The sequence below is a fragment of the Mugil cephalus genome, chromosome 7 (assembly GCF_022458985.1).
Source record: "Mugil cephalus isolate CIBA_MC_2020 chromosome 7, CIBA_Mcephalus_1.1, whole genome shotgun sequence".
NCBI lineage: Eukaryota > Metazoa > Chordata > Actinopteri > Mugiliformes > Mugilidae > Mugil > Mugil cephalus.
This window is the reverse complement of record NC_061776.1, coordinates 25,075,118-25,091,402: the sequence shown is the minus strand read 5'-3', so window position 1 is coordinate 25,091,402 and position 16,285 is coordinate 25,075,118. Positions and strand designations below refer to the sequence as shown.

The following is a 16,285-nucleotide window of genomic DNA, read 5'->3' as shown; positions in this document are numbered from 1 at the left end:
AATGCGTAATCAGATTACTTTGATTCATTTCAATGCCGATAGGTGGCCACTTTTACTTTTCCTTCTCCCTCTTTACCCACTCCCTTCATCTCCTCTGCAGCTTCCTCTCGTTCGTTCCTTCTTTCATTCTCCTGCTGATTCTCTGCTGGGTGGCATCGTATAAGGTCCCGTGCAGTACGGCGGCGGCCTCATTAATCCAGCTCTCGTGGCAAACTAGTCCCCAGGGAGAGAAAGAGAATGCGGGTACACTTTTTAAAAAGTGCCCTGTCATACTCTGGCACATGATTTGCATTTAGGTTAAAACCAGTCGGGAGTCTTAAATCTTATTTATGGGCAGAGGGAACTCCCTCTTCGCTGCAGCACTGAGGGCATCGGTTATTGTCGAGCCCAAACCTTGTTACGCTGCCACAATTACAAAACAGACACACCGCTGTGTCACGGTAAAAGCATTAAGTGTTTCGGTTTGTAAACAGGTTATAATCTATATAAGGGTTATGGCTATTATTCAGCATGCAAGTGCATCCATTGCCAGTAATCAGTGTAATGGGCTGTCTGACAAAGAAAGTGTACGCTCACACAACACAAGGCGAAGTGCTCTATTGTAATGTTATGCGTGTACACTGTGTGCACAAAATATTAATGGTAGGTGCTCTTACCATGAATAGTTTAGGCCAGATAAGTGCTCCAATAGGTGGTGTATAGAGAGCGAGTTGGCCATTTACATATGAAACCTTTCAACTAGCAAGCTATTTTAAGACATCAGACAAAATTAAAACTTTGCTCTTTATCTGGATAACAACATTAAAAACATCCATCTCCAGTGGCAGCTTTGTCATTCTGTGCTTAGTCACGTAGCCTTCAAACCATGTACTGACACTTGCCATGTCAATATGGTCATAACAGTGATAACAAGTTCAGATGTAGCATATTCATCATGTTCACTTACATTATGTGCTAATTAGTGCCAAATATGACATTATCACCTGAGGCTGGATAAAAAAAATAAAAAAAAGTAATTAGCTTTACAGGTGTTAGCTCATATATTGAAATATTACTTATAGCTTAGTACACGTATGTCAGGTGAGACATTTCACTTTGAACCTAAAAGTGTCAAAGTGGAGAAGTCTGCAGCATTTATCCTCTGTCAACCATAATATAAGATATTTAACAGCAGTTCATCCAATAGGTGGTAGTTCAGTCACAATCAAAGTGATGGCAACGCAGTCTGTCTTACACAACAGGTGTTGTGTAAGATGTCAAAAACATAGGAACAAACATTTAAGTTTAGCTAATAATCAAATAGTTATGTAATTTATGTATTAATTATGCATTTTAAGCTATTTATTTGGCATCAAATGGGTGGATTTGCACCCACTTGCCAGTTCATTAGGTACCAGGATTGTATTGAAAAGTCAACTTCTGATTACGTGACAATGACAACACAGACGCCTCCGAGAAGACATTGCAGCAAACTACCAGCGGTTCTTCTAGTGTGAAAATACATCCTTAAAGACGAAGTCCATTCTGTCATGATATGCATGCATCTATCCATCCATCTATCTATTCAAAAATCCAACTTAATTTAACCTCTTTTGGGCACATGAGTGAAAATAAATCCATCCACAATATCACAGTCCCGTACCAAATTTTGTTATAGTATTTAGCATGTGTTTCAAATAACAGAGAGGTATTGACTTTCCCGTGTTTTCATTTTGGCAGCTGCAGTTTTATAGTACTGATGTCATTATTACACAGGATGAGATGTTACAATCCCAACAGCAGGCTAGCTACCACTAGGCTACTACTAGCAACCAACAAGGAGACACCAGCTAACTAGCCTAGCCAACAGCAGTAGACAGTATGTGGCACATTATTGGGGTTTTCAAGTGGGCTAGTATTGTGTTGTACCACTGTACATGTTTCTGTTAATTACTTCAGTGGACTAGGCTAAATAACAGAAATAGTTGAGTGTTTAACTCAACATAAACGGGACATTTAAACTGACATGAAGGGGGATGTCGTGCAGGACTGTTATAGTTGTGTAGCTAAGGAACTGGCAAGAGTGTGTACTAAGTACTAAAGGTACCTGTTTAGGGTAAAATGACACATACAAATCTGAAAGAACAAAAAAATATCCTGACAAGCTGCAAGAGTAGAGATCCATCACAACCTATAATATCATTATTTTTTTTGTGGTGACTGTAATTAAAGTCTTTCAAACATATTTGAAGCCTTAACAATAATTATGGCCAAGCCTACTTGGAAAAGCTGCTCCTGAGCCACAGAAGACATTTCATGACTATCAACAGGTCCAGTGACCAGCTAACTTTCCTTGATACATAAAATTGATTCTTCCCCTTTAATTAAGTATGCATGCGAGGCACACACAGGGCTGACCTTAAAGATTTAACGATTTGGTTCACAATGTCAGACAGGAAGTACATGCACAGATAAAGTCGACAAAACTGAATTCTAAGCCTCAAGTCAGTTGAGACCAACAAAGCGCACGTGCAAAGTTGTGTATTTGATACACGCTCCAGAAGTTAGGCACACAGTGGATAAGCCTGTGATCAGCAGGAAAATCTTCCCTGCAGCTACATCTTAGGCGCTAATATGTGTAATGGACGCATGTAGTGTGAGGGTTGCTTGTTTTTCTTTTTTTCTTTTTTTTTTTTTACAGTGACAGGAATGTTTTGCTATGCGAGAGCCGTGCGTCTTGAGCTTTTTCATGTTTTACTTCTGCACTGTTCGGTAGCCAACCCCCGTCTTCACAGGCGTTTCTGTTGTCGTCCTACTTCTCATCTCCCATGCCAACGCAAGTGCTTTAACTTGCTGCTTTAGTCACTCTGTTCCCAGCTTTTTCTTTTCATCAGGCCTAATCCTCATTATTATTTACGGGCCGTGATTTCTCCCTGCAGCCATCGGCGCCCTGGCGCACGAATAAACCAGTACATCGTACAGACTTTGATCAATTATGGACTATTCTCTAATGGCCTGTGTCCCTCCAGTGCACTGCCACCGTTCCTTTCTGCTCTGCATTGTGCTTGTGCACTCTGCTTCCTTAAGTTGATTGTGATATCTGTGTGTAAAACAAGCTTTAAATTATCTGATAGCTTGTACACTGGTAGAGCTAGTGTAATATGTGTGGATGATACAGCTGTGTACTGCACTGGGTCAAGCTAGCAATTAGTCTAATGGTCTATTTCTTTGGCAGTGGCTTCCAGATTCATTCATAAGCAGTATATGGATGCACACTGTGTGTCATTCTTTAAATGGTGGAATTAAAGATGACTTGAGGAGGAATTGTATTCGGCCAAGCCAAAAATATTATAAAACAAAGGTAAAATGCACTGGATAAAAAAAAAACAAAAAAACAAAACACAACAGCAATTTAAAACGAATTAATGAAAATACACTGAACTTTTTTTTATTTCAATAATTTCCTGTCATCTCTTTATGATTTAATTAAACTGGTTTGCTTTCTGTTTTGGACAAAGCAATTTGCAGATAATCCAGTGGATTTCCTAACACGTATTCCCTTGACAGTAATAAGAAAGTCACCTCATCAAAAGCAGTAAAAGCAAGCCTGTCTTTTCTATAATCTGGGAGAATTTGTAGTATTGTAGAACCTGTATTTATGTTATAAGTTCTACAACTGTTCAGAGACAAAAATAAATAAATAAATAAATACTCTGATTTATGCAGTACTTTATGAGACATTACATTTGAGTAGTAAAAAAAGAAGTGGTAAAATTCACATACAATACAGAACACTCAAGAGGCACCCGCACTCAAGAGATGTTGGCTTTTGTAGTTGATTTCCGTGTAGTGTTTTTATCATCATGTAGTCATTATACATTAAAACATATTTTCATTTGTTTTATTTACATAGATTTAGGATTGTCAGTTGAGTAAAATAAATAAAATATTTAATTGCATGATTCTATCCTACTTTTTTATTTTAAAAATGTCCTTAAAGGGCTGTTCATAAAGTTTTTATTACTTTTGTCCGTGTCTTGGTATTGTTGTAACTCTGATGAAACCACAAAACCTAGACTAAGGACATAGTGCAAAGTACATTTATCTCCGGCAGCAACCTGCTTTGTTTGAGTGGGTTCAGTCTTAGGTCCTCCATTACTCCTTAAGACTTATGAGCCTGATGCATCTTTGCTACTCCTCCCACTTACATAACAGTATCTCACTCATAAAGCTCTGTCATGCATTCCTAATATTCCATTTCTGCATGCGTGTTTTGGCGTACATCACTATTATTTCAAACAGCTTGGAGTGGAATGTATTGTCAGGGGAAATGAGGTTTGACATGAAGCACACTGTTTCTCATGCTCCACTGCTTCCACATAATCACTGCTTACCCGTCTTTATCTTTTGGGTTTTAATCATTTTTTTTTTGTGTTTATTTTTTTCCTCCCTACTATGGCTATAAATGGCAGCAGCTGAGGGAGTGGTTTGAGATATAGGCTAGGGATTATGAAAACTCTAAAACAGGGTAGAGGAGTGAGATAGGTACTGATGTCCATTCCATATTTTTTACATCAGTAATTGCTGAATGTCACAGTTTGACTGAATGAATTACTGTAATATAAACTGTCACAGCTGTCATAACAGTCCCTGGATCTCTCGGGTTAGGGCTGAAAATGTGAAATTGCTCATCAGGTTGCACTTGTCTTTGTTCACAATGTATATCGATAAATCTGTTAAACCAGTCTCTGTGAGGCTGTACTTAGGGACAGTTTTTCTTTGAGCTAAATGAGAACTGTAATGTCCAAACGACACAGATAAATCAACGGCAACATGACTTGTTGAGTCTGACTGAAGGAGCTTCACCACAAGTGTCTTCTTAATTTCTAAATGTCTGGTGGGGAGTTGAGGAACATCTATGGGTGGTGAACACCTCAAATGGACATGGCTAGGGTTTATTAATTACAGATGAAGGTACTTGGACGAGTGATAAATCAACAGGGTACCACAACTCCAGCAATACACCTGTCCAGTTGACTTAATTTTAGCGTTGTTTTTTGTGTTTTTAAGTGTACTCTGTCCTAGATAACTGAGAATCTTGTCAGAAATAAAGGATCAACAATTCATTCTCAGGGTAACATGAATGTCTACAAAATTCCCTGCCAGTATAGATCAATGAAAACCACATGATGTCAAGCTTATGGAGGAAAACTGAAAAATTCAGTAGAATTTATTCCAGAGGAGACCATGAAGGCAACACATGGCAGCCTTTGAGATATTTCAGCCTGTAGAGATTACTTGGAAAAGCTAAATTACACCTGTTCTGGCCGATGGTTTGAATAAAGTGTCTTCAAACCATGGACAAGTTAAAGCTCAGGTATATATTTTCTATTAGCTGGTGAATGTGATAGCTATATCCACGCCACACAATAATGCAATTCATTTAATTTTAAAGCACATTATTATATTCTGCCATATCGTTACCTTATATTTAGTTATTTAGTCACTTGTCTTACGCACCCCATTTACTGTCACTATAGTTTAGATTTAACACATTTCTATTGGTTTACGTCATTTTTCATATCACTTAGTTACTGTAGGCAAGTGGTCGTTGATGAATTCTCTTACTTGTTGACTCACCATGTCTGCTGCTTGAATCCTACTTCCAAGGTGCCTCCCCCTCCATGCCAGTTGTCCATCCACAGTGTTGCTTCAGTATTATTCTCCAGGTGTCCATTCATTTCAAAGCTGTCTTTCTAGTCCATATTGTCCATAGCAAAGATAACATACGAGGTCCCCTCATTCCAATATGCTTTGAATGTTGTCCTCCACCCTCCCTATTTCTCATAACTGTGTGATCATTTGTTGCCTTTATACTGTGGATTTTCTGTCTGAGAAAAGAAGATTGTCCCTCATTTCCCAAGGTACCTCAATGGGTATCCACACAGTTGTAGCCAGGCTAATCTTGAGTTAGCAAACAGCTCTAATGCCGTCGGTGTAGCATACGGCTCAGCAGTATCCTCATTCAAACAATCAGATATGCTGTTAAATCTCTCTTGTCAGATACGCACAATGTTTAGGATTCATTTCTTTATATTTATATCTCCATACAATCCACAGCCTTGTTATGGTGTATAATCTCAAGTGTGTTTGGAAAACCAGACAGAGATCTGTGTGTTTCCCTTAGTAAAGTCCTATGCTAAAATAAAACAGGTTATTATAAATTAAACCTGTGCTTGCTTGTTCTTTGTTCTTTGATGTGTCTTTTTTTTCTGGTAAATGCTTCAAATTCAAGTTTGATCTTCAGTGTTGTTTGTAGAGAATTCTGTGCTGTAAAGTAGAAAGCTTCCCAGTCAGTAACCTTTGTTTGGCTTTGTGTTTGGCAGAGATCTCTGGGAACTCAGAGGACATCCCTCTGGTGCGCTGGCGGCAGCAGTGGCTGGAGAATGGGACTCTGCTATTCCACATCCACCACCAGGATGGGAGCCTGAACCTGCCAGAACCGACCGAAGACCCAGCAAACGACTCCACCAAGGAGGAGCTCCGCATCCTGCACATCTCTGTGATGGTAAAACTTTCTGCTCTGGGGCTGTTTTTGCCTTTATTTTTTTGCTTTTAGTTTGTTTTTACAGAGGACCTAAAAATAGAAACTGTAATGATGTCTAATATCAGAGTTTTCTGTCGTATGACACAAACTCAAAATAACTTTTTAATTGGCCGGAATCTTTGATTTGCAAAATGGAAATGGCTCAGAGGAAGGGAATAGTTTTCAACTTTTTTATTCAGTTAAGATGGATACAAATTCACATATATAAAGCTCTTTTAGAGCGTTTGGGTAATTTTCCCTGAAGCAGAAACATCCTCTGAGATATCATCTTCTAGATAACACGTCCCCATGTTTTTGTTTCCCTGCATTTTCCAAACGAAACAGCTGACTGCTGAGTTTTTTGTTTTTTCCTCCCTGACTAAAGGTTTTAGGGAGCAGATAAATCCAACAAATGTCAGTCATGGAACAATGGCTGTTTTAGAGGCAAATGCTGTTTCATTTACAATAGATTTCCGTGTCTTATAGTTCACTCTGTGGTGTAGCAACTCTTCTTTTTCCCAGTATGCATAATATCTCAGGCTAAACTCTCTGCCACTGTCACTTGGCTGGCAGATTTATTTATACTGAACACACTGAGTGCGTGACATGCACTCTAGTCTGCTGTTCTGCAGTCTGCCGTAGGGCATGGACATGTCGGACACAGAGTGTGTGTGTGTTACAACTGTAAAGACAAGGAGGCGTCCGGCGGACTCCTGCATCAGTGCAGTGGGTTTTCTGTCAATGTAAACTTTTACTATTTTTATGTCCGAGAGGAGTTGTACAGACTATGGCAACTAAACATCCATGTACAAAGTTCTACATTTCAGCTGCGGAATGTACTTTTTTCATAAACTGTGTTAAACCTTATCTGCTATGTCGGCAGAGTAGGAAATGAATCCTTAGATCTCACAGCTCCCTCCTCTAGCCTGAGGAAATGTATATTTATTAGATCATAGATATGCCATACCTACTCCCAGTGACCTTTTCCAGCCCAAAGACATTACAATCGTGCTTTGATGGATGATATGTATTTTCAGACATTGAAAGCATATTATAGCTGCATACACAAATGATTAGTCAGCTTGAGGAGCCTTTTGCCTGCAGCCACATCTGCTGAATGGAGGCAGGGAGATACACTTCAACACCCATCGACCTTCAGACCTTCACAGAATGACAAATAACTGACCTTGACTATCCCCGGCGTGTTTTGCATGTATTAGCAAACATCAAGTGGATCTACGTGGCGCGCAGGCTAGAGTGGTGACAACATTTTTATGTGGAAATGAGGTAGCCAGTGCACAGGTTCTGCTCCTTACCTCTTTGATTTTCCACTAATCTCAAATTTTAACTCCCTGCTCTATCTGCATTTCACATCCCATCAACCTCAGGTCTGTGTCTTTGTGCTCCCTGCTCTGCTAATTCCTCATCCTGAAAGAGCTGCCGCGGCAGTGCTGCCACTGGGGTGTTTTCAGGAAGGTGTGGGGAGAGAAGGATTAGCATGCAGATATGAGCAGACCATGACAACAGATGGGAGCGGTGTTGCCGCTGTGCTGGCCATGCCCCGCTGCAGCTTGACACCCGGCTGGAAGCCCCGACCTATAAATCCAAAGCCGTGCCACTTGTTCAGCTCCTTGCAGATACAGGAAAGGTCCTGAGAAGTCTGCTTTATGGGCTTTTTTAGCTCAAACACAAGACCTCTTTCAGCTGGATGTCACAGGAGACTGCAGGACAGTAGCACTCGGCGCAAGTCGCAATCTGTGTGGAACAAAGCGGCGAGGTGCTGCTGTGAGTGTTTTGAAGGGCAGCTGTGAGTTTATGGTTAGAAGAGCAAACCTGTGAGGTCTGTAAGGTCACTTGTTACAATCCCCACTATGTCCACGATTAAGGTGTCTTCAGCAAGCACAGGACCCTCAAACCACTTCCCTGGCACTGCAGCTGTATCAGCCTACTGCTCATGAAAATGTTGTGATAAGACCGTAAAAACAAACCTGACTCAAATGATGACTTTCCAGCATTTACAGTATTTACCTGCACAAGCCGATTACACATAACACACGGATTGCCTTCTTAGTGGTCTTTCTGTAACATATGCTCATTCAAAAACATAATTAAATGACATTTGAATGAAAGTTAAATAGTTGTTAAATGAAATTAAAATTCACAAATTGAAGTGTATTTTTGACTCTGTTACATTCTCTGTGTGTAAATTGATTGGTTAAATCCAGAGATAATGTTTTACCCAGAAGAAGTAAATAAATTAAGTAAGTTACCTTTCAACAAAAATCTTATGAGAGAAGTAATTATCAGCAGTGATGAAAGAGTCTCAACAAGAATAATAACAGTTTAGTTCAAATGTATTTTTTCTGTGTCCATCATTTTTCAACCTACGCAATTAAGATTTTACTTAAGAGCTAAAAAGTCTGGTGACATCGACACAACAGTCCAATTAGACAACCTGTCTGAAGGTGATTGGCTTAAGTTCATGGCATGTCTCACTTTCTGAGGCGACTCTAATGAAATGTTTGTCACAACTCTCTGCCAGACTGTGCAATATCAATTTGAGGCATGTCAGATTGTGGCATGAATGCACAATGAATTGTCGCTCAATGATGTAAACAGAAAAATCAATATAAGAGCAGAGGCATCAGATGGCAACCATGTATTTCTTCAATCGTGTGTACCATAGACTGTATATAAATATGCACTACATGTCTCTGCATCCTTGATGACCCACGTTAGTTTACTGTGCTCTGCTCTACCTCCACCAAACACAAAGAAAATGTACTGGTCGGTACTTTTTTTCCCAACTCTTCACAATACGGTTGGCATGGCAACCTGTAGCCATCTTACTTTCACATCCTATTTCTGTAGCGTCACAGTAACTTAAACAAAGCGTATCAGAAACATTGACTCTTGAACATATATCAGTATTATATGAACTACCTAAAATGACACAACATCCTTGAAAATACATTATTTGATGTGAATTGTATTGTTTTTAGTTCAGTCCCATCCACTAACATGGAGAAGGTGAGCATATGTCCTATACTATAGCTAGTCACCAGGGGTAGCTCTATTTGCTCTGGCTTCACTTTAGAGGAACTTTTCCGTCATCCATCTTAATTCACAGTCTATGGTGTGTTTCTTTTTTCACGTTTAGTTAAAATGGTGCCTATGAACTGATCTGTGTGTTTTGCATAACTGAATGTTGGAGTGGATTTGCCAGTTTGTAAATGTGTGTTGAATTGGTCTGTTGGCTGTCCGCATGGCGTGAGCTGGCACAACGGTTTTGGTGCAGTTTTTACCACACATCTCATGACTATGACTGCATTCAGCTTTCATCTCACACAGCCCAAACCCAGGCCTGTAGTTGGACGAGCAAATTTGCAAACAAATCAACAGTTTGGCTAGATGATCTACACAGATTATGTCAAAATATCATTATTAATCCATCATTTCACAAAACCCTGTGCAAATGTGAAGCTACAGCAATGATGGCAAATCCAAGTCGAACCAGGAAGTTGGTTTTGTAGTTTAAGCTGTATCTGGCTTCTGTTGTGTAGCCCTTTCTGTATGGTACCTGGAGCCTAATCTCTTCCTGTTTCTTTAAGTTAACATTAGGTTCAAAACCTAAGAATGACATGTGATCTGGAGCTATATTTTTGTTTAATTAGGTCAGTTACTAGCTTTTAGTTTGCTATTGAATGATTAGTGGGTAACAGTATGTGCTTAGAGAATATACAGAGAGAAAAAAAAGACAAGGTTGCATTTCTGCAACAGTAGGGCTTAAACCAAAGGTAATAATGAATGCTGTGTTCAGACTGGATACCAGAACAATTACAGTAACTTGATTGATTAAATGGGAATAAAAAAAAATAATTTTTCAATATGTATCTACCTTCAGAACCACACCCACATGTAGGGTAAGGTGTGAATTGAACTTTGAACTGATGTAGCCAGACCTTGGTCTAATTAGAGTATGGTTCAGGTAACACTTGTAACACAGATAATAATAATAATAATAATAATAAAAATAAAAATAAACTAGAACCTACAGCCAGATAATGTTGGACATTTTGTGTGAAATATAATACAAAATATACAAGCAATTATCAAAATAGGTGTGATTTATGGTACCTATAGTTCCAGGTTGCTCTTAGTAGATCTGGACTAGGACTTCTGATTTTTATTAAAGTCGGCTAATGTGGTGAAAGTTGTGTCAACGTCTACTAGTCAATGATGTCACACATAAAAACACAGTAGAAAATAATCCTCTGCAACAATGAAATACATATTCCTGACCTGAATACATATTGTAGTATCTCTCACATAGGAAGATATGGAGGCTTTTCTACGTGGTAATTGAAGCTTGAACTGTTGGCTGTAGCCAACAGCAACACCTTAACCACCAGCTGACACTTCTAATATGTGGCTCTGGGTGGTGCAATAACTGACATCATAGACACAACAGATGCTCTTTAACCCCAGCAACAATGTCAAATAACAAAACGCAACAGAACTACATGCACTTAGCAATACTGTGTGCTGTGTTTAGTCTATACAAATCTATAAAAACTTTCAATAGCCCTCAGTAGTACTTCACAGCTTCTTGTTAGGTAGGATAATGTAGTCGGGATAAAAGAAAAAGAAAAAGTGGTATATCTCCAAAGCCTTTTTTGTGCATAACAGCTAAAGGCCTGATAACTTAGACGATAAAATTCACCAGCAAATTGTTGATGTGCAGCCTACTTCTATTGTTGGACTGTGCCTCTGTATTTCAGGACTGACTTACATATTCTATATGCAACAGGCTTCGCACACTTGATGAACCACTGAAAGTTTGCTGCAATGACCCACTGGGCCCCTCACCTGTCTTCTCAGAAGTGTCTGCATTGTTATCGTCACATGATTGGTGACTAGTCAACTTCCTAGTAGATACACATATTGATATGCTGTTGGACCTCACTAAAGTCGGTGCCCCGGTGCCAAAAAGGTTTGTCTGTTTCTACAGCCAGGCCAAGCTAGAATTTAGTTCACTTTCTAAATTCAGTATTGCACAAATAGGTTTGACAGGCTACATCTAATCTTCAGTGGCTCAGTTGCAGAGTTTTTGAAGCGTTGTGTTCTACAGTTGAAGTCTTCTTCATGCTGGGTTTAAAAAGCTTTCTCCCGGAGCATTCACATCCAACAAGGTGACCAGGGTGTCCTCTTCTGGCTGCGACTGGTCATCAATTATTGATGACTAACCTTGTTTGCCTGTACCAACACCAGGTGAGACACTGGCGGTTCAAACGCACATCGTCGGCTTCAGCTTGAACGCTTCTGTCACTGATGGCCACAAAGCAAATCCCAACTCTCTGGCGGGACACACACAAATAAAAACACTATATTTAACACATGCACTATGCTGAGACTCTTAAACTCCAGTGTGTCATTTTCATGCACATTGTCTCTTTTTAATTTCCAAATTTTAATCAGCTCCGGTTTTGCCACAGGGCCTCAACGGATCAATCCAATCATTGCATACAGTACGGAGGCATCCAAAGCAAACCGAGTCAATTACATTATGTGAAAGCCTAAGATTTTCAAACTCTGGGCTTAGATTAGATGTTTATTCCATGGTGAACCTCTCTTAGCGCTGTTGTTTTTCCTTGGAGGCCATAAAACAGCTTTTTTAATTTGCGCTGGCATCATAGTGAAACCCACGCAAAAAAGAAAATCAGATGGAAAAACTTTATTAAATGAAGAGGTAAAGTAAAACGAAATCATTCTATTTTAAACGTGCTGGCACAGCTCTGCAAGAACTGTGCAGTTTGTGCAACTCGCGGCTCCTGTTCATTTTGCTGGATGGTTTACAGTTCCAGCAATATCTCCAGATTTAGTGTACCTCAGCTATGTCGAAGAACCTTGATGTACAAGTTTGCCGTGGATCAGTAGTGTGAAAAAACAACTCGCTGTGCTCACTCAGCCCAAGAGATGAGGAGCAGTGGAGTCTGTCGAGGCCGTGTGCTGTCTGACATTAATGGTAGAAGATTCTGCCAGGCTGGGCCTTTGTTTTAGTCTGCCTTGTGTTGGAATTCCACAATACATATGGAGGTTTTGTATGGTCCAACCTGTCTTCTAGAAGTAGGTTTATTAATATTTTAGCTACTTTCTAATCTTACTATGGAGATGTGTTGGCGTGACATTGAATTGTCACTGTATAACAATATTGAACTTCTGAGTTTTTTTTTTTTTTTTTTCATTTTTTTCCCACCAAGGCGTTCTCTGTATTGGACCCCTAGCTTTAATTATATTGTCTCCTATCCAAATTCTCCTCAATAAAACTAATTTGAGTTTAATTGTACAGTTCAAATTAAATTGACAAAACCTCCCGACACATCTTTGTTATATCTTCATTTAATGTCACGTGTCAGTGTGAATGGGAGATCTTTAATTTGTCTTGTCACTATTCAGCAATAACAGCAGTAGCACTTGTATCACATTTCACAGAAAATTAGAACGTTCACCCTTTAAGATGACAAACAAAGCATTCCTGTGTTCTCTGAGAAGCACACCAACAACACCCAAGAGTTTATGGGATAGGACGGCCCTCGTGACACAGCTGAGCTCGTCGGGATATTGACATTCATGTGGTGACCCTCCTAAAACCTGCGTTGATAGCATTGATCGTATAAACCTTAAATCAATGCGGCCCTGACCACTTGTAAAGCAGTAGCCTCGTCTGAATCCCAGCCCTCTGAGCTGCACTCCGAGCATCACAGCGTAGCATGTTTTTGAAAAACCTGCCGAGCGAGACAAACCAATCCATAGCTTCCCTATGGGGCTGCCAGGAAGGCGTTCAGCCCCAAATGCTTGGTCTGTTTGTAGTGCTGCTGAATCTCTGATGCAGGCAACAGAGCACCATGGGTTAGTTTATCCACAAAAAACAGCAGGGAAATACGAAAATTACTGTTAATATAACACGTTTTTCTTACATTAAAGCTGCTCTAGTTCATATATTTTATCAACAATAAGTGAAGGCTGTGAGTTGTGTGAAAGTTGCTTGTAGCCTTCTGAGGGTATCCTGTGGTGGCTGGTAACACAATGATGTTAGTGGGGACCTTTGGGTCCTATGGGTTGAGGGGAGGGGCCTCTGTGGATCATCCCACAGATACTTGATCAGTTTGGGATGTAGTGAATTTGGAACGTGAACCATTTTTGTGTTTGTGTCTGTGTCAGGCTGCATCCTGGTGGGGATGACTGGTCGGGTCTGGTCTAGGTGGGTAATACATGTCTAAGTAACACCCACATGAATGTCAGGTTTCCCAGTAGAACATTAAATTGTCACAAGAAGGTCAGTGTTACTTACTACTCCTGTCAGTGGTTTTAATGCTGTGGGTGATTGGAGTAGCTTTAAAGGGCTACAACTCGAGACCAATTTGAGTCACTGAACAAAAATGATATTTAGTATTCCAGCAGTTTGAAAGCAGGAATACACCTCATCTCTATTGTTGATATTAGCCTATTTTGGAGTTACCTTGTTGTTATAGTTGTCAAATCTCATTGTCATTATTCTTTTAAGCAGCTTTTTCCAGCAGAACCGCTACCATTAATTCAGGATACGGTAACTGGTTCAGGTAGAGACCCAAACAAACTAAAATAATGATTACACAAGTCTAATTTTTTTACGTGGCTGGAAACTCAAAGCTAGATGTTTTACAAGTGTTGCTCCTCGCCTGCTTCATTTATAAATTTGTTTGCGTCTTATTTGCTTGCCCTTCCTACTTTCTATGGTGGTCTGAAACCCCACAGTGGCCAATTATTACAACTTAAAACATCAAGCCCGAACTGTAAATGTGAGCACTTTGAACTGGGACGCTCTCGTTTACTTTCCTTTCTCTGGAAGTGTCGGCACTTTCATGTTAGCTGAGCTAAGTGTTCTCGCATGTTTCCCAGCATGCATTTCCAGCAGTATTCACAGAGAGAGGAAATTAGACAGGACCTAAATATCAAACCATGAAGTTTAATTTTCCTAATGTGTGTCTGTTCCTTCTCCATTCCCGTGTCCTCTCGTCTCAGTGAGTGCAGAGGAAAAGTCAGTGGAACTTGATATGGCGTCGGCATCAAATAATTTCCGCTCTCTGTTGGGATTTCTGCCAGGGCCAGTGTCTTATAAAGCAGACAGCATGCTTTTAATAAATCAGACTTGCATAAGAGCTGAAACATTACATGCTGCTTGGCTGGCTTATTGTCCCCTTGCAAATGTAGAGGGCACCACACTGGCTTCATACTGAAAGAAAATGAACCTTGGACTTTAAGCCTAAATTTAATTTCCTACATAGACGAGCTCGAGTGAAAGAAAGGATGGGAAAAAAACACTCGATACAGAGGTCGGTTTTTTTGTTTCAAGCTGGTGACGTGCATGTCTGGTAACGGCTTGCTTCATGTTCACTCTCACTATCATACCAAGTATAAATGGATGTTTCCTCCCACCTCTCTCATTTAATCCATATAAATGTAAATAAGACATACAGCGAGTGACCATTGATACATCCAGACCTCGATAGGTATTTATCAGAGGATGATTCAGTCTGAGGATTAAAAACATTGACCTTGCTCTCGTTTTGATATGTATTGCATTCAGTTTGCAGAATTAGCAAGAGGTTTATCGTGGGTTTAAAAAACATACACACAGAAATTACAATGCTCATTATCCTCAACTTGGTGAAAATATTTATTTAGTTGGATGCAATTCTGTTCCTGGGAAGAAGACTTGTGTTATCTGAAGTCAGTAATCGTTACCGTTCCCCACTGTAATAGTAATTTAATATCATAAGGCATGTATGAACACCTGTGCTGTTATTTTTTCCGTGTTTTCTGCCGTGCACGTCTAATTTCCAGAGTATTTGTGGAAGCACAATGAGTCAATCACAATCTTTCATTTACGGCCACCAAATGAATTAGTCACACAAGAAGAAGTGTAAAAATTAGTTTTGAATTTGTGCAGAATAAATGGAACAATAACACATTTGAGATTCAGAAGAGGAATATACGCACACATAGTGTATAGAGAGAGACTTGGAAAATATGGAGTATAGAATGTGCATGGCAAATCTTTAACATGAAAGAAAGTTCTAACTGGCATGAGGAAAAGCAAGAGACGTATGTAAACCACTTGTAGATGATGTTATGATGGTTTAGTATGTTGGTTAAAGAAAACACTTCCTTCAAGATGTTGGTCTAGGGATTTGTATTTAACCCACTCTAGTATGGACCTATTCATATTGTATTTGATACTGTTGGCAAGACGGTCAAAAACTTGAACCATCCAAATTGTGAATCTTTATTTCCATTGTTCTGTTGTCCTTTAACTCCACACACACACACACACACACACACACACACACACACACACACACACACACACACTCACACACACACACACACACACACACACACACACACACACACACACACACACACACACACACTGCTATGCATTCATATCCGTCCACATTCCCTGTCAGGCCCTCAGACCAGTTCAAGCCTCGTCAAGAGGTGGGTCATGAAGCAGGCTCCGCTGACCTAATTTGACTCTTACTAGACCCCAACATGGGTTTATGCCGTGTTATTGTGTCAGTCTGAATGGAGCATTTGTCACCAGAAACAAGCTGTGACAATGAAACATTTTTAAAGCGCTGCTGTCGGCTGAAAACGATCATCAGTATGTAGTTCATG

General features: G+C 39.8%; 1 protein-coding gene across 5 annotated transcripts in view; it reads left to right on the top strand.

Moving 5' to 3' along the window:
• astn1 (astrotactin 1) overlaps window positions 1-16,285 on the top strand; it is a 401,467-nt gene that overhangs the window by 61,898 nt on the left and 323,284 nt on the right. For all 5 annotated transcript variants that reach the window (XM_047589220.1, XM_047589219.1, XM_047589218.1 and 2 more), the window contains exon 2: window positions 6,366-6,547. In XM_047589220.1, the coding sequence (XP_047445176.1) occupies window positions 6,366-6,547 (182 nt within the window). The remainder of the gene's footprint in view (window positions 1-6,365; window positions 6,548-16,285) is intronic.